The 24460-nt window shown below is 42.1% G+C and overlaps 1 protein-coding gene across 4 annotated transcripts in view; it reads left to right on the top strand.

Moving 5' to 3' along the window:
- Positions 1-24460, top strand: part of SETBP1 (SET binding protein 1) — a 268589-nt gene that overhangs the window by 178317 nt on the left and 65812 nt on the right. For all 4 annotated transcript variants that reach the window (XM_083883743.1, XM_083883744.1, XM_083883746.1 and 1 more), the window contains one exon: positions 8507-11975. In XM_083883743.1, the coding sequence (XP_083739869.1) occupies positions 8507-11975 (3469 nt within the window). The remainder of the gene's footprint in view (positions 1-8506; positions 11976-24460) is intronic.

Below are 24460 nucleotides of genomic sequence, written 5' to 3' on the forward strand. Positions count from 1 at the left end.
TTGCACATTTAATACTTCATGCTAGACTTTAGCTGCAATCAGGATGTTTTGAAAGAATTAATCTGGTGGTCAGTAACTGCTAAATGAAGTGCATGCTAAAAGAATGATGAGCTAACTGACTGCAGCTCACAGCTTTTATGAGCTTCCCTAAATGCCTGTTTTCAGGTGAATTCAGCATCTCCTTGACATTTAAGGACTCAATTTATAATCAAATTATTTAACTCTAGTGGAAAGAATCACTGGCCTCGACAGAAAAGTCATTTATATTTCTCCCATTCCTTGGAAGAAAAAGAGTATTCAAAGTAATGCTGCAATTCCTATATTAAATGAAGGATAAAAGAAGCCTTTCAATGCAAATTAAGAACTGCAGGCTTTTAAAAATTATAGAAACTTAAAGTGCACAGCTATTCACATCTTTATTTCCAGTTTAGTAATCTCAGACATTCTGAAGGCAACTAAGATAGTGAAGGGCCTTGAGGGGAAGCCACATGGGGCTCAGCTGAGGTCATTTGGTCTGTTTAGCTGGACAAGGGGAGTCTGAGGTCAGAGCCCATTGCAGTTACAGCTTCCTCAAAAAGGGAAGAACAGGGATCGGCACTGATCTCTGCTCTGCGGTGACAGTGACAGGGCCTGAGGCTGAGTCAGTGGAGTTTTAGGTTGGATATCAGGTAAAGGTTCTTCCCCCAGAGGATGTTTGGGCACTGGAATAGCTCCCAGAGAACAGGCACAACACCAAACCTGACAGACCCCAAGATGAGTTTTGACAATGTTCTCAGGCACAGAGGGGGATGGTTGGGATGTCCTCTGCAAGGGTAGAAGTTGGACTCGATGATCCTTGTAGGTCCCTTCCAACTCACCCTGTTCTGTCATTCTTTGATTCTGGGATTAACATCCTAGAAAACACCACAAGTCTTTCAGAGATTAATACCTCTTACTGGTCCCATTTCTGCAAGTCCCAGTCTGTCTTTGGATCCTTCTGCTGTTTTATTTTGGTTGAGCCACTGTATAAATATAAATTTCCCTCTTCAGCTTGAAATGCAGAGAAAAGTGGAAGAGCCAGATGAGGTAGAAACTTGGACAAACGATGTCATAGTTATGCACTGGTGAGAGCAGGTTGAGCTCCGCAGAATCAACCACTCTTGAAGGGATGGAAGTATGTTTTATTCATGAATAATAAAGCCTTAATATCACTCCTGCAGTTAAGTTCATTAGCAAGGGTTTTGAACAAATGAAAGCATCAGCTCAGAAAAAGGGCCTTGCTCTGCAAGCCCTGGCTTTGTGGATTTAATGTCTGAAACATTTGCCTAAAAAATATTTGCACTGGCTCGAGGCCAAACAAGGACCATACCAGGGTTATCTCAGCTGTTGAATGGGGAAAACTGTATGAGTCCCATTGTAGTCCACCTTAGCTGCTGCCCAATTGTTCTCTCCCAGCTGCCTAACCAAAACAGTAAACAGTGTTATGGTTAAACACGATATTTAAACTACATTGTTACGTTGGTGATGATGGGTTCTTTGTTGGAGATGACAGAAAAATCCCCATTGTTTAGAGTTTTTCCAGACTCGGTGCTTAATACAAAGCTCTGAAAAGAACAGCATTGTTTAAACATTTGATAAAAAAAGTATGTGCAGTGATGGGTCTGTTCCACTGGTAAGGAGCAGATCAGCCTACAGTGCCAAATCCTACCTTTGTAAATTCAACTTGTTGTTGTAATTTGGAAATAAAATCCTCAATCCTTCTATGTGGAAAATAGAAGTGTCTGAAAAGCAGCAGAAGGTTGAAATGTGCAAATTATTCAGTTTAAAGCTGGTACCAAAATGAATTTGAAATAACTTTGGAATTTCTGAATTATTTAGAAAAACAAGATGCTTTTCCAGGAATGCATGAAAAATTACAATTCACAGCCATGTGAGGATCTTTGGACTGTTCAGTAATGTCTGCATTGATTTGTCTTTTCCTTGGATAAGTGCTTTAGACAGGGTATTCTCAAAACAATCATGATGCCAAAGCATGAACTTCATCTTCTCTGTACTGACACAATCACACAAACAAACTCCACAGTCTGGGACGTTTTGTTTGGTGAATGAACACAAAGAGGTGTTGCTTGGCTTTTAATTAACCCACTCCCACCCCATGCTGTGTCATGCTCTCATGGGCATTTTGCATAAATTCCGGCCTCTCTTTGTACATCAAATACATGCTAAGGGGTTGGAAATGGATTATCTTTAAGGCCCCTTCTAACCCAAACCATTCTGTGATTCTGTGATCCACACTCCTGTGAGCGTGATGGTTGTTTGGGCTTTGTGCTTTTTGAGACCCAGGGAGCTGTAGAAGGAGTAAATTCTGGCAGTGATAAATTGGCAACAGTACTCTGGAAAACCCCCTGTTTTGGAACCATAGCAATGAATTTTATGTCAGTGTTGCTGATGTGTTTTCTATTGGTGTTTCACTTTTAATTAAAGCCTCTACATTAGTTTCAATGGAGTTCCTCTGAAGACACCATTGTTTGTACTTTCAGCAAGTGTAATTTTCTAATTTGTATCCCTCATCCATGGCTAAAGTCACTGAGAACCTGAAGAAATTCCTAAGAGCATTTTAGAGACTTGCAATTATGAACTGACTCAACTTGATCACAGACTCCTCACGCCTCATGTCCATGACTGCTCAATCTGTAAGCCATCAGGCCAAAGTTATATTTTCCTGAGTCTGCTGTCTCCTCCACTTGGCATCTTTTATTTACAGTGTAATTCTACCTTGGGAAAGCTCAGTGCACTCACCAAAAGACATGAAATATCTCTAACCTGTAGCTCTGATTAGAACCTGCAAGTGAGCAATTTATAGCCATCCCATTGGGACATAAGGGGAAATGCTCAATTTTGAGCGCAAGTATGAGCTGAGCCAGGATTATTTATTCATGTGTTGGAGCTAGAAATCTCTTTTTTCTTTCTTTCTTTCAAAGAGTTTTTTCTCTAGTAATATGTGTTCATGCAAGTCTAGGAAGCAGAAACTAAAGAGAAAGCTTTTTCAAGGGGAACAAATAACTTGGAGATTCTCCAGCTTTTAGGAACTCAGGACAAGAACAGAGACTGATTTTTCAGGGGGCATGTGCCCATTGCATTTTCAGTCAGTGCCTGCAGATTTATTCGTTCAGCCTGGAACATTTCAGACTGACAGTTTGCTGGATGCTATAGTTCTGTTACAAGGATTGTCTGAAGTACTTTTGGGTATAAACCCAAGTTAAGCAGGTCTGAATTCAGGCCTGCCTTCCCTCTGAGCTGGCTGAGTACAAGGAAGGTCCACTGTGCATGAAGGATTTCTGCCACAGCAGACTGCTGTACCTGAGCTACTACCCTCCTCTGCATTGCTAGGAGACACCTGGGGATCCAGCATGCTGCCAGCTCAGGAGGCAAAGCAGAGCACTGTGTATGTGTGCCCACATACATCACAGTTTCACCCCATGGATTTCCAGTGATTTCCAGCTCCAATGTGCCAAAAGTGCTACCAAAAATGGCTTACAAGTTCCTAGACCACACAGAGGTTTTATATGGTGTTTTGATGAGATCTTTCTTGCTGGAATGGTAGGGAGTATGGCCCTGAGATAAAAGCAAGCACTTCCCAATACTGTGATTTTAAGTGACATTATGCATTTAGGAAAGCTTTTCCTTTTTAAATTTTGTTTCCAGCCCTATGAAGAAGACACAAAGGATGGTATGTCCCCAGAGCACACTGATGTGTCACTGTGGATGCCAATCCCCACAGACGCTCCTGATGTTATTAATTTTTAAAACAAACTTGCTGATTGAGGTTCTGACTGCCTTTAAATTGTCTCTACAAGGAGACTGTGTACTAATTAACCCACAGAAACAATCAATGATGTACCTTTTTCAAATTTCAGGGTGATTAGAATATGAAAATGAAGGGCACAATGGTGCAGATGTTTTAAAATCACAGCAGACAGCAATTAGTGACATGGGAACCAGCTGCTTATCTCTCCAGATAAAGCCTCTTAATAGGGAATTACACTTGAGGAGCCATTACGCAGATGGATCTACGAATGATTTAAAGAGGGGGCGTTGTAGTATTAACTTTGATTTGCAAGCCGGATTCTTGACAAGCTTTATATGTATTACCTCCTCAAAAAGGTGTATTTTCAGCAGGGAGGACCATCCCTTTAAGCACTCAGTGGTGGGTGGGGTTTTTTTGTTTGTTTGTTTGTTTGTTTGGGGTTTTTTGTTTTGTTTTGGTTTTGGGTTTTTTTTTGTTTGTTTTTGTTTGTTTGGTTTTTTTTCCCAGGTATTGGGTTTCTCTAAATGTATATTTTATAATAAATAGTATTTTTTTTTTAAAGTTTTGGGGTTTTTTTAATTTGGAAATTTGTTTTATAAACATCGTTATTATTTTACTAGGTCATTGAATTTGTTGCTGTCATCTCCCAATTTTTGTGCTGGGATTGGAAGCAGCATGTGTGTTTAGATGGAAGTTCAGTCAAGGGAACGAGTATGCAGATTGAAGCATCCTATAAGAGTCCCTGAGAGATGGATTCTGCTGCTGGGTATTATTTGCAGAGTAGAGTGCTGCCCCTCATGGGACTGTTACAGTATCATCTCAGCTGCAAGGGCTGCATACTACAATAAAACTGTTTTGGGGAGTAATCACGTCTGCAGTTGCAGGGTTACACAGGACTGGAGGGACAGGTATAAACACAGAGCATAAAACTTCTTTTGTCTATGACCAGTAGTGTATGGGATCTATCCTGCTTTCAGGTCCGCCCACCATTGCCAAAGCCAAGGCCTGAAACTCATGAGTTTGTCATTCAAGTCTTACTCTACTAATAAGAGGATTCTAATCTTATTCTTATAGTCTAAGGTTTAGCATGTGCTGGATCAGGTTGCCCAAGCCTTTTTGCAGTTACAAAAGGTGCCATCTTCTTTATGTGTATTTTATTTTCTTTAAAGGAAAGTTGGGATTATTTAATTTTTTTAATTATTTACTAAAAACTGTATATGAAGAGAAATATTGACCAAGTATGCTGAGTTGTAGTAAAATTACGTGAGTTAATTTACACTTCTACTTCCACAAAAGAAGAAGGAGCAGACTCTCAGTACAGAATAGCTGGGTGTGGAAACAAATCCCTTTTAATAAAGGGGCAAATGATAATCAGAGGCCAGTGCTGAAGTTTGGAGCATTTTTAGGGTCTCATAAACCAAAAAGTAAATAAAGATAAATCATTTTCATGAAAAAAAAAGAGCCCACTATTCTTGATGCTGTTCTCGGCTGGCTGCCATAGGAACTCTATTCAAGTCAATAGCCCCATGGAGCTGGAGTATATTACATACTTACTGACAAATAAAGTAAAGAATTTGGGTATCAAAATATAGATGTCTTAAGGTTCCCTCACCATCCTGATAAGTCTGACAACTGACATATCTATCAGCTTAGCAGAGCCTTGGCTTAGCTGAGCTAGGCCTCATTGGCTTTTTGGGATCGCGCTCATACAGCAGGGAAAATCGAAGTCTAAACATTAGGATCAATGGGATCAAACAGCAACCCAGATGAATACATGGGGAATAAAATACACTTGGCTGCATTACTTTCAACTGATTTAGTAGTGCTTTTAGGTAAACAGTCTCCACATTGCAGCCACTGAAACCCAATCTGCTGCAGCCAAATTGTCTCTAGTCACTGTGCTAAAAGAATTCTTTTTGGGTGGAATGGATGTGTCTAGCAAGGTAGAGCCAATAAATGTTAGGCTGGAAGAAGTTTCATGAGGAAACCCAGCAGACTGTAATGTGCTTGGGCAGATATATAGTTCTGACATACTGCTTAGGAAATGGAGTCCCCTGATCCTGCAGACCGGTCATTTTTTGAAGGCCTGTTGAAATTGGAGTGCTTATCTGTATGATTAAATGCCTCCAGAGTTGGCACCTTTGATGACATAGGCATATCTTTCTCATGAATTTTAAGATTGATGTGGTGGTGGCCTGCGCTGCTGGAGCAATGACAGGGCTATCATTAGGGATGTGTTGGGAGTTACATCATCACTATATAATGTACAGGCCAAGGAAATGAGGCTGGAGGAGCCAAGCCATATATCAGCATCCATCGCTGATCTATAGCTGGCCTCTCTGTTCTGAGTTCTTATTAACTGCCTTAAAATACAGATCAGAGATTATTGCTCCTTCTAGACCATGGATCTCCGTGTGTGTGATAGATATAGAGGGATAGGGTGTTGCTAGAGTGCGATGGTTTTGTTCCCTGCTGTAACCCTCCTTCTTATTTTTATCTTTTTTTTTTTTTTTTTCTTCAAAATGAAATATTTCAGGTCATTTAGTTTCACGGCTCAGCACTTGGAAGTAACGTGGGTGTAACAAGCTGGTTTGGCTGCAGCTAGCAGGCTGGGATCTGGGCAGGCAGAAACAGCCTGGCCCTGCCTCAGTGTGGGTGCTAGCGCCTGAGAGAGGCTTCAGCCCAGCATCTACAGGGCTTCTTCACATCACAAATTGTGGTACCTCAGGAAGATTAAGTTTTATGTGATGCTGGAGTGAAGCACAGCTATTTCCCCCTGGGACATCACCAGGGGATGGCCTGCCCATCTCCCTGTGCAAGGACACCCAGTCTAATGGCTGGGCAGCAGAGAAACCCAAATGGCCCAGGCAAAATGGATCTCAGGAGCTTTGGGATCAGTTTAAAATAATTAAAACAAACTGTAAAACTTCAGTGCTGGTACTGCTGGTTTCCCCTCCCTGGATCCATTCCAAGATGGGCACAGATGGGCCCCCTTTACTTAAGGAGGGAATCAGTGTGGGTTGTGTCCCCTGTGCACTCCAGGCTCATTTGTGGAAGGCCACTGTGAGGAAGAGGAGAAGAAGGATTCATTTCCATAGGGCTGTTTATGCTTTCAGCTCTTTTCTCAGGCTGAGGAAACTGGGTGTTTCTCACCCACGACATCTGCAGCTCCACCACAGCTGCATGCTTTCATTCTCTCACTCCACAATTCCTGGAAATCTCTGTTTTCCCTGAGCATAGCTGGTCCATGTGCACCACAGCTGAACTGTCTACAGGATTTAAGAGTCCCTGATTGCTGCTCAGACAATGGACCAGAAAAACTTCATCATTATTGACTATTCCAGAAAAGCCACATGTCTATATTTATATGGGCATGAAAGATAGCTCAGCATCAATTTGTCAATAATGTGCATGTTTAGTGGCCGCTAAATAATGTGTCATGGTCTTGGGGTTGTCTAGTCCTTTTCAGACTTCTCCAAAGTTGTTCAGAACAAGGGACACTTAATTTCCCAACTCAGAGCCCTCTTATGCCCTTTTGCCTGCTTGTCCCAAAATTTCTGTTGCAAAGATCCCAAAGGGACATCAAATGGGCTACCAATAGAAACTTAATTGTAACAGGGTCTTTGCAGGAACACAAGACACACAATTATCTACTTTTCTTTCCCTGGTTATGTTCTTATTTTAAGTCTCATCATTTGTTTGACATTCACAACACTGTCTGTAGTTCATCCACCTAGTCCTGCTTGTAGTACTAGGTGTACAAAAGCAGTTGTACAGTCTGACCCAGAGCTTTACATAATAAAGCTGAAAAAAACAACAACAACAACAACAAAGCCACCACCAAAAAAAAACCCAGATCAACCAAAGAGAGTAGAAAACAAAAAGATAGATACTTTTGCTTTAAAAGGAAAAAGTTACAGCTGTAGTAAACATTTTTTTTTTTAGCTGGAGACCCACCAAGATAAAAACAGTAGAGTTTCTTTTGCTCTGTAAGAGTCTTCAGCATAATTCTGCCCTTGCTGTAACCTTTGTGGCTTGAAGAGCTCCTGTCAGACTAGAAATCATATTGAAAATATCTCTCACCAACATTGCAAATAGCAAAGTTTTAAAATGGAAAGGAAGTAATACAAATCTTGAACCTGCCAAGTGTGCCTCACACACTTGATGCTATGCATATGATTTTAAGGACTAACTATGCAGGCATGACTTCCATGTGGAAATTCAAGTAAATCTTTGCAGAATCTGCCTTCATGGAAAAGTAGACCCATGGGTTTTCCTCTTGTTTGTTACAGCTTCCAAGATAATTTTTCAGTTTTCTTGTTTACAATAATGAGTTTAATTGCTGCTGCTGAGCCTCAAGTTCTGTGAGCGATTATTTGTCACAAAAAAGGCATTCTCACCAGGAGGCTGAGTTTCATCATTCATCCATTGAAGGGGAATATTTCACTTGTGTTTTAAATTAAAAACCAATAGAATATGTTCCCTTAGCAATTTTATATTTATAGAAAAATTTCCACTGTTTTTATAGTTGGGAAACCGAACAAAACATGTTTACAGTACATGAAATCTAAATGCAAGTATAGGAAAATTTTATAAAGTTCCTAACTCTTACAGGGGCATTGTTGTTATTCACTGCATAAACCAAGAGCTGCAAGCAGTGGTTATGAATGGATTGCTAAACTAATTTTTTTTTTCTGTTTATTTTCTGCTCCCTTCTAGGTTTATGACAGGCCACAAAAACATGCTGCTCTGCATTATGATCCAGGCCTCCAACAAGACTTCACCAGTGACACCTTAAAATCAAAGCACCAGCAGAAAAGTAGCAACCAGCACCATATTGACTGGTCAGCGAGCTCTGACACTGGACCTGCTTCTCAGAGTTGCTTCATCAATGCAGAGCCCAGTAGAGAAGCAATTAGTGCCACCAAAGTCTCTGCTCTGGAGCCAGGAGTTTCCTACAGCAAATCCCAGGCTAAGAAGTCCTGCAGCAGCAGCAGCACGTGGGGGCAGCTGTCGGTCAGTAGTAAAGAGCTGGCAATTTGCAGTGCAGTCCCGTCACCCGGCGGCATCAGCACAGCCGTCCAGCCGAGCAGTGCCCCTGAGTGCAATGGGCTTTTGCCTCTTGGGGATCAGGAGGGAGGTGTGCAGATGGAGGCCCCTGATCAGCCCTCTGGAAGTATGAAGAAGAAGTCCAGCAAAAAGGACTTGATGAACCAAACCATCCAAACTACAGACATCGAGTGGGTAAAGAGTGCTCAGAAAGCATTTGACAGCAAATCCCATGACAGCCTAGAAGGGAAAAAGGAGTCTTACTCAATGGACAGCATGTTGGATACATCACCCTCGAAGCAGAATCCCATTTCTGCCAGCACTTGTGAAAGTGACACCAATCACGTACGAATTACTATCCCAATAAAGTCTCCGACAACAGATGCGTCTGGCCACAAAAGGAAAAAGAGGCAATCCATTAAATCCTCCATAGAAAAAACTATCCAGGAGAAAAACCTGCCTTCCATGCTTGCTTTGAGCAGTGAAATGGCAAACAGGACCAGCTCTCAACCAGAGGGGAGTAAAAAAGACCTTCGAGCCACAAAGCCAGGGAAAGTGATTGAAAATGAGTCCCCCTTAGCAGCTATTGATAGTGGTGTGTTCATTGACAAAGTGTCCCCCAACAGTGCCGCCCGACCCAGAAAACCTCTACCTATGACATCCACTCTCCTACCCAGCAATCTTCCCACAACTGGCAAATTGCCTGACGTCCAGCACCCCAAACATGCAGCTAAGCGTCGGTGGAACTGCAGCAAACCTAAATCTATTGTTCGGGAGACCTCCCTAACGACATCTGAGAAGCTGATGGTGGAGCCTCCTTCAGCCTATCCCATCACACCATCCAGCCCTCTGTATACCAATACAGACAGTCTTACTGTGATTACACCTGTCAAGAAGAAAAGAGGACGACCAAAGAAACAGCCTTTGCTCACTGTTGAAACCATCCATGAGGGGACCTCCACCAGCCCAGTGAGTCCAATCAATCGTGAATTTCCAGGAACAAAGAAAAGGAAGAGGAGAAGGAATCTGGCCAAGTTTGCTCAGATGGTTCCAGGAGAGGACAAGCCCATCAGTGAACTCAAATTTCACAAAAAAGTTGGGAAGCTTGGGGTCTTGGACAAGAAGACCATCAAGACCATTAATAAAATGAAAACCCTCAAGAGGAAGAACATTCTCAATCAGATCTTGTCCTCCTGCTCCAGCAGCATAGCTCTGAAAGCAAAAGTCCAGCCACCATCTAGTGCTGGGCCAACAACCATTGATGCTAGACTAGGGAAGCAGATCAATGTCAGCAAGAGGGGGACTATCTACATTGGTAAAAAACGGGGCAGAAAGCCAAGAGCAGAGCTGCAGCCTCAGCCAGAAGAACCTAAGACAGCCATCAAGCACTCAAGGCCTGTTTCCAGCCAGCCAGAAAACCCAGCAGTGCCTTCCAACTTGCAGTCACTTGTGGCATCGTCACCAGCAGCTATTCATCCGCTTTCAACACAATTAGTGGGGATCAACGGCAACCTCAGCCCTGCAAGCACTGAAACTAATTTTTCAGAGTTAAAAACTATGCCAAACCTTCAACCTATCAGTGCTCTTCCTACAAAAACCCAGAAAGGAATGCACAGTGGAACTTGGAAGCTGTCTCCACCCAGGCTAATGGCTAATTCACCTTCTCACCTCTGTGAAATAGGTTCTCTGAAAGAAGTCACGCTGTCGCCAGTGAGTGAGTCTCACAGTGAGGAAACCATACCAAGCGACAGTGGGATAGGTACAGACAACAACAGCACCTCTGACCAAGCCGAGAAAAGCTCAGAATCCCGCCGGAGATACTCCTTCGATTTCTGCACCCTGGACAATCCAGAGGCTATCCCATCTGACACCAGCACAAAGAACAGGCATGGTCACCGGCAGAAACATCTCATTGTGGATAACTTTCTCTCTCACGAAAGTATTAAAAAGCCAAAGCACAAGAGGAAAAGGAAAAGCCTGCAGAACAGAGATGACCTCCAGTTTCTGGCAGACCTTGAGGAACTCATCAATAAGTTTCAAGTGTTCAGGATTTCCCATAGAAGTTATACATTTTATCATGAAAATCCATATCCCAGCATCTTCAGGATTAATTTTGATCACTATTACCCTGTGCCATATATCCAGTATGACCCATTGCTCTATCTTCGCAGGACCTCTGATATGAAGTCTAAGAAGAAGCGTGGTAGACCTGCCAAAACCAATGACACCATGACAAAGGTGCCTTTTTTACAAGGGTTCGGTTACCCTATTCCCAGTGGGAGTTACTATGCACCCTATGGAATGCCTTACACATCTATGCCTATGATGAATCTTGGTTACTATGGTCAGTATCCAGCTCCTTTGTACCTGTCTCACACGCTTGGAGCGGCTTCCCCATTTATGAGACCTACCGTGCCCCCACCCCAATTCCATGCAAGCTCTCATATGAAGATGTCCACTACTGCCAAACACAAAGTAAAACATGGAGTGCACCTGCAAACCCCTGTGGGAATGGGCCTTGGAGACATGCAGTCCTCTTTGGCTCCTCCGAAGGTTGGAGGAACAAGCCTTTCAAGTGGCCGACTTCACAAAAGGAAACACAAACATAAGCACAAGCATAAGGATGAGCGGATATTGGGGACTCATGAAGATTTGAGTGGTCTCTTTGCTAGCAAATCCACTGGCTTCTCCAGCCACGCCATCAACGAGAGGCTGAGTGGCTCAGACAAAGACCTGTCCTTGCTCAATGAGAAGAACAAGCATAAGGAGAAGCAGAAGCACCAGCATTGTGAAACCGGGCACAAAGGCTCAAAGAATAACTTTGAAGTGGATACACTGTCTACACTATCACTTTCGGATGCCCAGCAGTGGTCACAGAGTAAAGATAAAAGTGACTCAAGCAGTGATCCCATTGACTCTTGCACAAAGAGGTACTCTGGTAATACTGAGAGTAATGGAAGGTCAGAGTCCCTGGACATGTTTGGTGAAATAAATTCCTCAAGTGAGAAGCGGGACAATGATGCAAGTGGGAATAAAAGAAGAAGCTTTGAAGGCTTTGGAACTTACAGGGAAAAGGACATTCAGCCCTTCAAGACAAATAGGAAGGACAGAAGTACTTTTGATTCTTCAGCCTCTTCAGGTAAGCTTTGTTTTATTCTATTTTACTTTTATTATTTACTGTACTTAAATTTCAATGCTGAACAAAGAGGGACTCACCATTTACAGCAAATACATTTATGAGATAATAACTTCTCTGTCTTTTGTAACTGACTCATTCTTCATCCAGACTTAAGGGAGATCAACAAGACAGTTGGCCACACCTTAAGCCCAAAATTTTAAAAGTCTTCAAGTTGTTACACAGAACTTTTATAAATATTTGTCCTGCCTTAACCTATCTCTCATGGCTTGTTGCTCTTCTTCCTAAAATCTGACAATTGCATTCTGCAACAGCACAATTGTAATACCTGTTGGCAAGGTGGTCGTCCTTCTAATCAGTGTCTAACATCACATGATCAAAGTCATTGTCCAGTCTTTGGGAGAAGAGCAGAGAGTCTCTGCTCTGGCCCATAAAGTGACCAAAACCCATTTACGAATGGGATGGACCAGACAGCTGGGAAGGTGTGAAGATGTGTCTGTCCCAATAATGTGTTCTATTGCTGATCCAGAGGCACCCGCCATGGTGATGGCTGGGCTGCATATTTGGAGATCCTGGGTACAGTCCTAATGTAAATCTGTCATTTCCAGTCTGCAGGTGTCATGTAAAATAATTATCCTGAGCATTGAGTGGCTCTGGGAAGGGACCAATGTCATGGAAAAAAAACCTCGCCAATGGACTCTGAAGAGTTTTAGGTCTTATGACTTGGAAATAAGTTGGGGTTAGATGAAGAGGGAGGAAGCTCCTTTTGGCTGCTACGGACATCTGTTCCTCTCTTGTAAAGAAAAAAGAATCTGAATCTTGCCTGAGAGACTGAATTGTGCTTTAGAATAGGGACCTCCTTTTGTGATGACAGAGAGGCAGGTGTTTTGGTGCATTATAAATGAATTTATTTTGGGAGCAAGCCCAGTACTTCTACACCATGAGATATTTATCACAAAGCAGATTTCACACTTAGCTCTGGAAAGGGATGAACTTTGCTTAACCAACCAGTGGTGGATGAGATTCTGATGTGCTAAAAAGAGCTTCAAGGAAAAGTAGCTGATAGCCTTCAAAATTAAAAGAAAATTAACTGAGAACAGAGGAGTAGAGGATTTGTATAATTTGCCAATGTAAGGCTCTAAAGTTTTTTACTGACTTGTAACTGATCAAATTCCAAAGACTGCTCATGCTTAAGCCACCTAAACATTTCCAATTCCTTCACCAAGAATCTGAAATATAGTTGTGAAAAGCGGTCTGAAATGGCAGATTACCCCATGAAAACATTCCTGTTCATGATATATTATATTTGGCCAGTTGTGACATCAAAAAATGATACATCCAAAAATATAGGAAAAGAGATTGAAATAAATCTCTGAGCATCAGAGTTGCAGAATGCCTGACAAGGAACAAAGGCTTTCTCCACCAAGTGCTGCAGTGGCTATTTCATTAAGGAAGTCGTGTCCTGACACATAGGATTAAAAGGCTTCAAAGTGTTTAACAAGTTTATTTTTCATTTTTTTAAATGGAAGTTCACAGTTTTCACAGTTTGATAACAGCCTTTGCATTTGTAGCCTTTTTGTCTTTGAACAGAAGATGTTTGCTAAATCTGTAATATTAAATGTATTTCACTAAGGCATAACAAACTGTCAAAATTCCTAACTCTGTTGAACTCAAACTAGTTTCCAAAGTAAAGGCATGATCGCTACCAGGCTGACTTGAAGATGGAATTAGTAAAGAAAAAGTCAATTTCATGTTATTTTCCTTCAGTTTATTTCCCATGATGATGAAAGTGTAAGATGGAGGGCTAGAACTTGCCATGGGAGTGCCATTAGATTTGCAGTTTAAACTTTCAAACTAGTTTTAATTTAAACTGAAAATACTATTTTTATTTCTTTTTGCTCTTCATGATTACAGCTGCACAGCTCTCCCTATGACCTAATCCATCAAGTCTCAGCTTATCAATTTATTTCTTCATTGTCATGCTATTATTTAGATGGAAAAATCATCAGCAGTTAGCTAAGCAGAGCCAGATAACTAGAGACTTACCTTGTGCCACAAGGAAAAATACTAAAACTAAACAGCTCTACCAAGAAAGTTCCTAGAGCCAAGACTGCTCATTAAAGCCTAAGAACATCTGTCTGCTTATGACTGCCTAAGATCTCAGTGCAGCTTTTCTTCCTCTTTGCCTTTGACCTTCACTAGGATTCCCAGCAGAGGTCTGCACTTGAGTCTAGCCATAACTATTTAACCAGTTCCCGCAGAGGGAGGATTGCTCTTTTCCGTGATAACCTTCACCTTCTTCCTCCTAACTTGCCTTGCATTTCCCTGAGGAGGTTAGACAGGGATTAATCAGAAAAATAAAAGGTTAAAAAAAAAAAAAATAAAAAAATTAAAAAAAGCCCTATGAGGACATATATGTCTGTCCCAGGAGGCAACTTCAATAGCCTGATTGTTCTTTCCTTTCGGTACTTGTTATATTTCAAAGTTAAAAATAATATATAACAGAGATAAGAGGAGACATCCTGGATATTAGATTTATATCACAATTTCAGTGTTATCTCTACTGCACTGGCATTTTGGTGTGCTCAGTACTGCCATTTGCAACTTCATTGCATTCTTCTGGAGATAAAATGCATAGCAAAACCTACCCACACTCAGTGGATATATCTGTGATGAGAGGAATGAGAGAACCATTAATTGTTCTTCAATGATTCAGGCACTACAATTTCTTTCATTGTGGTGTGAAGGTGAAGGTACCATTATATTGTTGTTAATTTATGTTTTTGTCTGTGTTGTGACAGCTCTTAGCCATTCCTGAGAAGTTTGGTGTTCCTTGGTGATAGGTAGTGGTCCTGCTTATGGTAGAAAACAGTCCTGTTGTACAATCTTGAAACCTAGGTATGATTTTACTATCTAGAAAGATAGAGGCCATCAAGGGAGGAGTTGTCCTTCTTACCTTTTGGAGAAGCTGGTTGCAGTCCTGGCTCAAGAAAAATGCCTGGCACAGGTTGCCCAGAGAAATTATGGATGCCTCATTCCTGGAATTATTCATGGATTGAGTTGAGGTTTGAGTACTAGGACTAGTGGAAGGTGTCCCAGCTCAGCCCAAGTTTGGAAACAGATGACCTTTAAAGGTCCCTTCTAATCACAGTATTCCATGATTCTGTGATTTGATGTAGAAATCCGTGCCCAAAGTGAGCAGACTCATTGAGGGGGTGTAGCCAGTTTCTTTGGTTGGTCACAACAAAAGTCCATTTCTTCTCCTGCACCAACCTGGACTATCACTGGCAACTCTTTAGTGGAGACTTGTTGAGCTCTGAGTCATCTTTTGGGACCACTTTGGGTTAAATGTGCAGTGTTAGTGCATATGGCTAATTACCCAGTGGCTTGACTGTTTCCACGCTATTTTTCTGGAGAAGCTGGTGTTTCTTCCATAATGACAAGTTAATAATTCTTTCTGCCTCATGAGCAGAACTCCTCATGACCTGTTGCATCCTGGTGCTTTTTTCTGAAATTCTTATTTTTGCTAAATTTCTTGTCCTCATCTAACCCTTCTGCATTTAGAAAGACTAATTAATCAAAACTTATTTGACAATGTTTTCTATTTAGCCAAAAACTATTCCAGTGGCATTAGCCTGGCCTACAGGCAAGAATACAGCAGACAATGTTTCAGATCCTGCCTTGCCACAGACACTTGGGTACATCCTAGATTGAACTGCCAAGTTGTGTGCACCAAGAAGTGACTCAGTTGACTCCTTCCTTCCCACAGTCAGAGGTATACCTCAACACACTTGCAAAACTGTCTTGGAGTCCCTCTTGCACTGTGTGACCTGAGGCACTGTGCACAGCTGGATGGTTGAGCCTTTAATCTACTTTCCAGGAGTTACTAAAGCGCCAGGTGAGGGACCCAGGGAGAGGTCACAGATTGCTGCAGCTGAGCTGGGGAGACTGAGAGCAGAGCTGTTTCAAAGAGGCCCTCGTGCCAAACGCCACATCTCCTTGTCACATCTGCCTGTTTCATGATGCTGGGGAAGAGACTTATATTGCTGATAAGAAGTCCCAATGCCATAGCTTGTGCCACAGAAAAAAACCAAGATTGTTTGTCTCTTACCTTTTTCCTTAGGTAAAATAATGAGGAAAAGCACATTTAACCTTTTAAGGTGCATAGATAAGATGGCAATTTGCATGTACAACTTTGTCAGATTATGTCCTAGTTATGATCACCACAGGCCAGGATGTAGCTGGAGGTAAAGCAGAGGTTGAGAGTTGCTGTATGCAGGGCTGTGTTTCTGCTTTTCTTTATAGTGAGACTAATCAAGGTCTGTGCTACCTTACTGTCACATTATTTCTTTCTCCTGTTTTTTTTTAAACAATGAACAAAGATTGCCTTGCTTGCGTGTTGGGTATCATGGCTCAAAGATCAGCTGGAAGGATATTGGTTTTATCAGATACTGTACAGACACCATGCATAGTATTTTTATAGGAATATAAAGTTAATCATAAGCAGCTATTAGGAAAGCAGTAATCATCAGTCTCTGAATGCTGAATAGCTAGCATGACAAATATACTTTATAAATTAATGCTTAACTTACCTACAAGCCTCACAGGTCTTCACTCAAAGTCCAGTAGTGATGCATGCAGAATTTCTCTGACTTGAATTTCTGACTTGACCTTTCCTCCTCACTTGTGTTGTATAGTGCTGGTTTTACTCTTGAAGGAATCAGTATTACCTTTAGCCCTGATCAGTCACAGTTTTACACTGAGAAGGGATCAATATCTCAGTAGTGGATAAACATATTTATTCTAAATTTATGTGGCAGATGTAGGTAAATAGTGTTAGCTAGTTGCCTTATTAATTAAACTTTGCTGATTTTTTATATAATAATACTTTCCACAAATAATATATTATTTTACGTAGGTCTGGAATCACAATGTTGGTTCATTATTCTTCAGTGAACACAGTATTTCAGTGATAGCAGAAACAGTAGGACCACAGTTTGACCCACTGTTTTGGGTCCCTTATGGCAAGAAGGACGTTGATGTGCTGGAGCATGTCCAGAGAAAGGCAACAGACCTGAGAAATGTCTGGAGCACAAATCTGATGAGGAAGGGCTGAGGGAGATTAGGGGCATGGGGAGGAAAGGAGGCTCCTGACAGGAGGGGACAGCCGGGTTGTGATCATTCTTCTCTCAGGTAACAAACAATAGGAAAAGATGAAATGGCCTCAAGTTGCTCCAGAGGATGTTTAGATTGGATATTAGGGAAAATTTCTTCACTGAAAATGTTGCTAAGAATTGGAACTGAAGTGGTGTAGTCATTGTCCCTGGAAGTGTCCAAAAACATGTAAAAGTGTTGATGTAGTGTTGGGCCTTGTCAGTGCTGTGGGAATGATTGGACTTGGTGATCTTAGTAGCCTTCTCCAGTTTTAATGGTTCTGTGTTTCTGTGATCATCACGTATGAACTTTCTCTCATCTGACCAGCTTAAAGACATAAATGAAGGTCTGTTTGTGTCTGGATGTTGCATATATACTTGTGGATGATCCTTTACACACTGAAACAAGAGAGGAGACGTGAATATCAGGTGATGCAGGAAGTCGAATAGATATTCAGCAAAACACAGAAAACCTGGTTTTCTTCAATAGCAAATATTTCACTCAACAGGACCTGTGTTTTGTATGGTGCTGTGTGCATAAATTCAGAGACATACTGATGTATGGTCTAGGATTTGCAAGCCCATCTCCCATATCTTAGTTTTCTCATGTAACTGCAGAAAAAAAATTCCTAATTGCAGTTAACCTCAGTGTTTGAGTGGGTAAAGAGGGTAAGAGCAGTTTCCTTCCATACAGGCTCCTACAAAACTTCCAGCAGCTGCAAAAGTTTTCCATGCTCCAGTTTTAGTAGGGGCTTGTTCCCTCCCTCTGCGTCCCATGGTGAGGGAAAAGCACTGTACAGTTAAAGCATGAGTGTTGGTACCATCTGGTCCATGGGAGTTACTATCAGAGCTTTAAAAAAAACCCCATTATTTGTAAATACAGTTGCATTCATGAAAACAGCTGTTTAGGACCCTGAACATTTAGGAAACAAAACAAACCAAACAAACCCAAACTACTGAAACTACTTCCAAAAGCATTATCTGGCCCCTTTAGAATAAATATCCTTGTTTTCCACTGAGTTTTCTATCTGTCCTGTGGAGAGGAGACCTAGCCAGCATGACTGTTGCTCCTTCTGCCCATACTGTATCCATAAAGAGACATGCTGCTGATGGGGAAAGTGAAGCAAAGATTTCCTTGAAATTGTTTTGACTAAGACAATTTAAATACAGTGAGTTTTGTCACTGTTGTTGTTGTTTTAAGGCTACCTCTTGATTTACGTGTTGCTTCCAATGTCTGCACTGACCAAGGAGAGAAGAAACAGGAGGAAAGCTGGAGTGAGAGAGGAAGCAAGACTATTTATCACCCAACCAAACTTTTATTTCCTCTCTTAATGATTGTATGTTTATTGCACTGCCTGAGGCTCAGTACAAAGTCTTTTGGACCAGTGACGAATTAATCAAATTAAATCCTGTGACCTTTTTGCTTTTTGGGAGTGTTACAAGCCTCCCAGCACCCTGCCTAATTTGTGTTTCTTACTTTGCTCTCTATCCAACAGTCAAACAGTTCTTCCTTCGCAACTTGGCGTCTTCCAGCTATTTATCTTCACTCTCTCTGTCCAATGCCAGAACGTCTTGTTTGAAGATTTTATTCAGACCACTGCTAGTTTATGAAGTTGTGCAGATTCCACGTTGGGTGTGCAGCTGCTTCACATCAGACACAATTGGCCTCTGCTGGGCTCTTGGCTTTAAAAGGCGATAAAGAATCACGGCCAGATTCTCATCTCAGCCCAGCATAAGTCAAGGGTATCAAGGGTCTCCCCATTGAATTTAGTGAGCTTGACTTCAGGGGTGAAGTATCTACTGAGGCAGAAAGACAGTGTGGGGCTGGAAAGTTCCATCCACAGCTTCAGTGGCACACCAGAGCAGGATCCAGGCATGCCAGGATCCTTCTGTCTGTGTTCAACATGCCAGGTGCTGAAAACAGCTTTGGTTCAACATTTATAAGATTTTCTTAGCTTAGAGGAGTGGGTTGGTTAAGACTTCAGTGATGCCAGCCTGGTTACTTGTGTAAGTGGCTGTTTAAGAAGAGTTAAAGGGAAGAGTTTTTGCATCCTGTCCTACTCAGCTGCAAAAGTGGGAGGGTCTGACCTCCAGAAAATGATCTGAGGCTGCTCCTCCATTCCCATTGCCTTCCAGCTTTATATCCATGTGTCACAGCAAGAAAAAACTTAAAAGGGCTCAGTCTGCCTGATTGCAATAATGACGTTGAACAACAAAACAAGAAAGAATATCCTGCTTTAAGGTCTCAACCAGAAGGAAGTCAGATAATTCCCTTGTAGATCATGGCTGAGGGGAGGCGTGGGAAAGGAAAGCTTTGACAGTCCATGGAGGAGTCTTTATACAACTTCAATGACTTGAAAAAACCCAAGGACTCATAATAAGAATCATTAATGATTTGTCTTTGAAAACATGCACCTGGGCATAGATCCCCATAGGCTTTTGCAGCTGTGCTGAGTCTGACTGAGCCTTCTCATGGTGCAGTGCAGCCTTCAGAGGCTTCAGGAGTAGGTGCAATGCAGAGTTAACTGTCAAGCAAGGGCAGGACTGGATGGCTCAGAGGGATTTGCTAATGAGCTATCAAGCTGTGGGTCACTGGTTGAAATTTAATCTGTAAGAACAGTGACAGAAAATCAAATCAAAATGCTGACGTCAGAGTAATGCTAGAGCAGCTGCGAAAGCGTTGCTGGTGCCTTATGCAGCACACAGAGGCAGCTTAAATAAGCTGGGAGAAAACTGTGAGGAGCTTGTTGAGATCCCAACTGCAAAATACAGCTCAGCCAATTTGTGTTACACCTGTCAGTAACTCACTTGTCTTAGTGCAGTTGCTTGCGAATGACAACAGACTATCTCCTCAGATAATCTGACTCAAACTCAGCCTTGCATAGAACAGAAAACACGCTTGTAGAGTTTCCTCAGCAAAGAGTGTCACAGAATGTGAATCAGCAATTTACCACAAAGCTCAGTAGCTTATGGTGCTGCTGATGGAACTTTTATTGTGATTAGGTCCTATATCAAGGTCAGTAGTAATAACATTCCATCACCATCTCACAAGGAAACTTGATGGTTTCACCATATCTTTCTCAGGGCTGGGGAAGGCCCACATTACTGCAGGCTATTAAATCATCTCTTGTGGTTTTCATGGTTGCCAGAGGGAAGGTTGAAGAACAAAGGGACAGAGGCACCAGATGCCTCTGCAGTCCTCAGCAGTGGTAGTGGTACTGAGTATGTGGGTCAGCATGTTGGCTCAAGAAGGCTTATTCTGGTGCTTTTTACCCCTCTGGTGCTGTCCTCTTCACTGATTTTTTTGAGGGAATTCAGTGGTCCTTCCTCTGGTCCCAGGCAGCTGAGCTGAGGATAAAGACTTTCTCCAGATGGCACAGCCTTGCCATTACAACTCTGTGTCTCTGGATTTCCCTGCCTCCTCTGTAGGCTGGAAAGGAAGCAATAGTCAGCATTGTGTTTTGTGCCAGCTATGATTAGTTGGCATGAAGAGCACTTAAGTAAGTTAACACAGCCTTTGAGTTGTTTGGTTTGCTAAAGGAAAGAAAAAAAAAAGAAAAAAAAAAAAAGAAAAGGAGAAAAAGGAAGGGGGAGAAAAAGGAAAGGAAAAAAATAATTATCCCTGGACTGCTCTACGGTGTCTTTGCTGCCTGAAATCTCATCTGCACCAGTAAGAAACTAGGGATGAGGTCAGTTGCAGAAAGTTTGTCATTAAGATTTTACTTAATTTTTATTTAAAAAAAAATCTTAGAGTGCAACAAGTTAAAAAAATAAAATAGTTGAATTTTAGATTCATACAGATTTCCTGTTTTGCTTCTTAACAAAACCTCAAAACCACTTTCAACAAGTTTCCCACCTCAACTGAGGGTGGAGTTGTGTACACCCTACACATGGCCTCCAGAAGTGCACCCAGGGAGAGCAGCACACCTCCTCTGGCACATTGGGTTTGAGTTTACTGCTCGCAGGGCAGTCAGTGCGTGTACCTGTTCTTGGCTGCCCACGGAGACTTCTGGCTCAGACAAATGCACTTAAACTTTCCTATTTCCAGCAGAACAGACAGAACAGTAGAGATGTGTCAGGCAAAAACTGGAAGCAGTTGATAAAGGGATGCCTCCCCAAGATACTAGGCAGATATCAGCTGCTGTCAGTGCACTGCTGTAATTTCATTGATTTGATCTACTGAGACAACATCTCGATAAATAAGAAGAACAGGAAAATATATTGTGCTGAAATTAATGGTTTGCTGCCTGATCTCCTGTTAAATGAATTCATTGCAATCTGAAGCAATGTGTGTGTTTTGCAAACGCAGCATTCCTTGGCTCCTACACTGCATCATGACATTACTTTAGGCAGTGAGGAAGATCTTATTTGTGATATAGTAGTGTAGCCTGGGAACTCTGGATGGAGTTATGGCACTTGGGTGTGTAATTCTAAGTAACAATAAGCAGTGCTTAACATTTCCTCCCACATGAGAAGCGCACCCATTAAAAGTTTAGCCAAGTCAGCTGTGCAAGTTCTTGCAGAAAAGAACAAACTGCTAAAGAGCTAATAGGAGCCACTCTTATGTTTAAGAGTGGGTAGAGCATGCATTAACCCAAATTCCCCTTCTCTGCTGCTAATCAGTGAAGACTCTTGCTGAGATCAAAGAAACCCCTAGCAGGTAAAAATGGTGATAAATCAGACTCAAGCCCAGGTTCAAAACTCGTGGGTCGTTTTCTCAGCTCTGTTCCTGAGGTACTGCATAGCTTGATAAGTCAGTGAATGTGATTTAGACCATTCATGAGTCAACTTAAGTCCCTGTGAGAATGAACTAGATGTGTCTAAGTCCAAGGGAATGGTTCAGTCTATTTCATCTGAAGAGGATCCTACCTCCCTGAGAAACTATGTTACATGTAAATCTGGACAGTGTGTTTTAGACCGAAGAGGAACTTAAACTTATCTCCCAAGGTGTTGAAAAGGGCCCACCTAATTAAGCCACAGTTTGACCAAACCCACCACTTTCAGGTGATATCAAGCTACCACAGAACACTTCAGCAAGAGAAATTTGGAGAATGTTCATACTCTTTATGTAGTCCAAAGCAGAACGACAGTCTGTGTCTCTGAAATGCTTGATGCAGGCTGGTTTGTGTTCACACAGCTAAGAGTTGCTAGCAGCTGGAAAGGTCAGATCATCCACACTGCACAAAATTTGATCCTCTTCTCCACTGGACAACATCTCCCTGTATAACTGGTGCAAAATTCTAAGTATTTCTGGGTTTGTAGGTTTGAGGGTTTGGGTTTGAGTTTTGTGTGTTTGTTTCCTAATACAGATGCCAATATGGTTTGGGTTTGGGTTTTTTTCTGCAGCCATGTGCTTCCTGTGTGCTGTGGGGAGTGACAGAAGGGTTACATTGGGGTTTGAGGCTTGAGGCTAGCACTGCAATATTACACCAGGCAAAGAGACAAAACTGTGTGGTGCATGTCCAGGCTGTACCTGGAACAGAACCTGCAGCACTCAGGTCAGCTTTGCCATGCCCAACTTTCCTCTCAGATGGAACAAATGGCTCCCTAATAGCCTGCTAGTAACAGCAGAGTGTGAAGGGCTGGGTACCACAATACAGGAGACATGCCACACATGTCAGTCTGGAATTTTGGAATTCCTCCCCATTTACTGGGTTGATCTCACTAGTTTCTGCATCTCACACTGCTGGTTGTTGAGTGATTGACCTTAGTGCCTCCACTCCAGCCTTACCTGTCTCCTGGAATAGCTGGGGCAATGGGAAGTGCTGGGGCCAGAACCCCTTGGTCTGGACAGCTAGATCTCTATGTTTCCATTTTCAGGATAAATGCTCAAATCATTATTATCTTGTGTTCCCTCACACTTATCCCACAACCCAGGTGCTTGCCCTTCATAGGGGAATTTATATTTTTGATTCCCACATAAGCAGGTTTGCACTCTGTTGAGCCTTGAATTAAGCAATTACCCAGCCGCACTTGTGAGAATAATACTTCCTAGTGCTTATGCCTGAAGTGGCTGCATGTAACCACATAAAAGCATCCCATGAAGAGCCTACAGCTCTCCATTCTGTTGATGGAGAAATGTGTGAACATTACTTGGGTCCTACTTCAGAGGCATCTGTCACTGCCTTGCCTGTATGGTTTGCATAGGCACCTGCCCTAAGAGATCTGAATAATTCTGCTGGAGCCAAGCACCTATTTTATTTTAGATGTTGCAATGAATAAATTGAGTGCCTAAAGCAGTCTCAGTCTGGCCTCCAGGGTCTCCATGCTCACTGGCTGATAGAATGAGATAATAGTCCTTGCCCAACTCATAGAGCTGTGGCAAGGTTTTAATTAATTAATACAGGAAAGACTTTGAAACATAGGGAATGAAATGGGTTTTACAAACCAAGTGTATTATTATGACTTGATGGCACTTTCTACTTCACTTTCACACTGTACCTGAACAGAACATAGGGTGGCTGCATCCTCTGATTCATCATGAATCATGAAGAATACTTAAAATGTGGATGGTACTGATGTATTCACACTAGTCAAAATGTTACAGGGAAGAGGGATCAATTCTCATTCAAAAAATGCTATCCAAAGTGCTGGCAGCTCTCCCCTTTTCATTAACTCTCAGTATTAAACCATCTCTAGTGGCGTCCTCAGTCAGCTCATACTCTGTTTAAGCAAGATGTGCCAGAACGTAGCTGGAGATGTGAGACTCCTACTAGGATTTGCAGAGGACCTAATTACTCCCCAGTGACAGTGTTGGCTAGCACAAGTTCTCATTCTCAGCACTGTAGTCCCTCAGGTAGCTTTTGGTCTTCCATTTCTCTGGCACAATTAATGTTAATTAGAGCCATGCAGTTGCAATGGTGGGCAAGACACCCAGGAGAAGATGATATCCCTGAAGTCCTCCTTGTGCTTAGCATCAGATTAGCACACAGAACTCCTTGGGCTAAGTCCCTTGGCAGGTCACACCATTTCATGAAATTACAAAGTAGCTCATTAGATTCCCAGTCATATTCCACTATATGTAAATTCTTAAAGAAAATATTATTATTTTACAAAGCACTTTGCCTCCACTGCTGTATGAAATACAGGTAAAGGCTACAGGGCAAAGACAGGAGAGGGAGCATCTGCAACTAAACTGTATAACTGCTGGTGATGTCACTAGACACCCAAGGGATGCTGTCACTCCACTGGTCATCAGGAAGAAATAGCCTCAAGGGGAGGTGGCTGAAGGAGCATCCAGATGGCTGAAGTGATCCTACTATATCTCCTGCACCAAGGACACCTCTTTTCTTGTGCATAACATGGTTTTGCCAGATTTTTTTTGCTCCTGACAGT

This window comes from Zosterops lateralis (assembly GCF_965231275.1).
Source record: "Zosterops lateralis genome assembly, chromosome: Z".
Classification (NCBI taxonomy): domain Eukaryota; kingdom Metazoa; phylum Chordata; class Aves; order Passeriformes; family Zosteropidae; genus Zosterops; species Zosterops lateralis.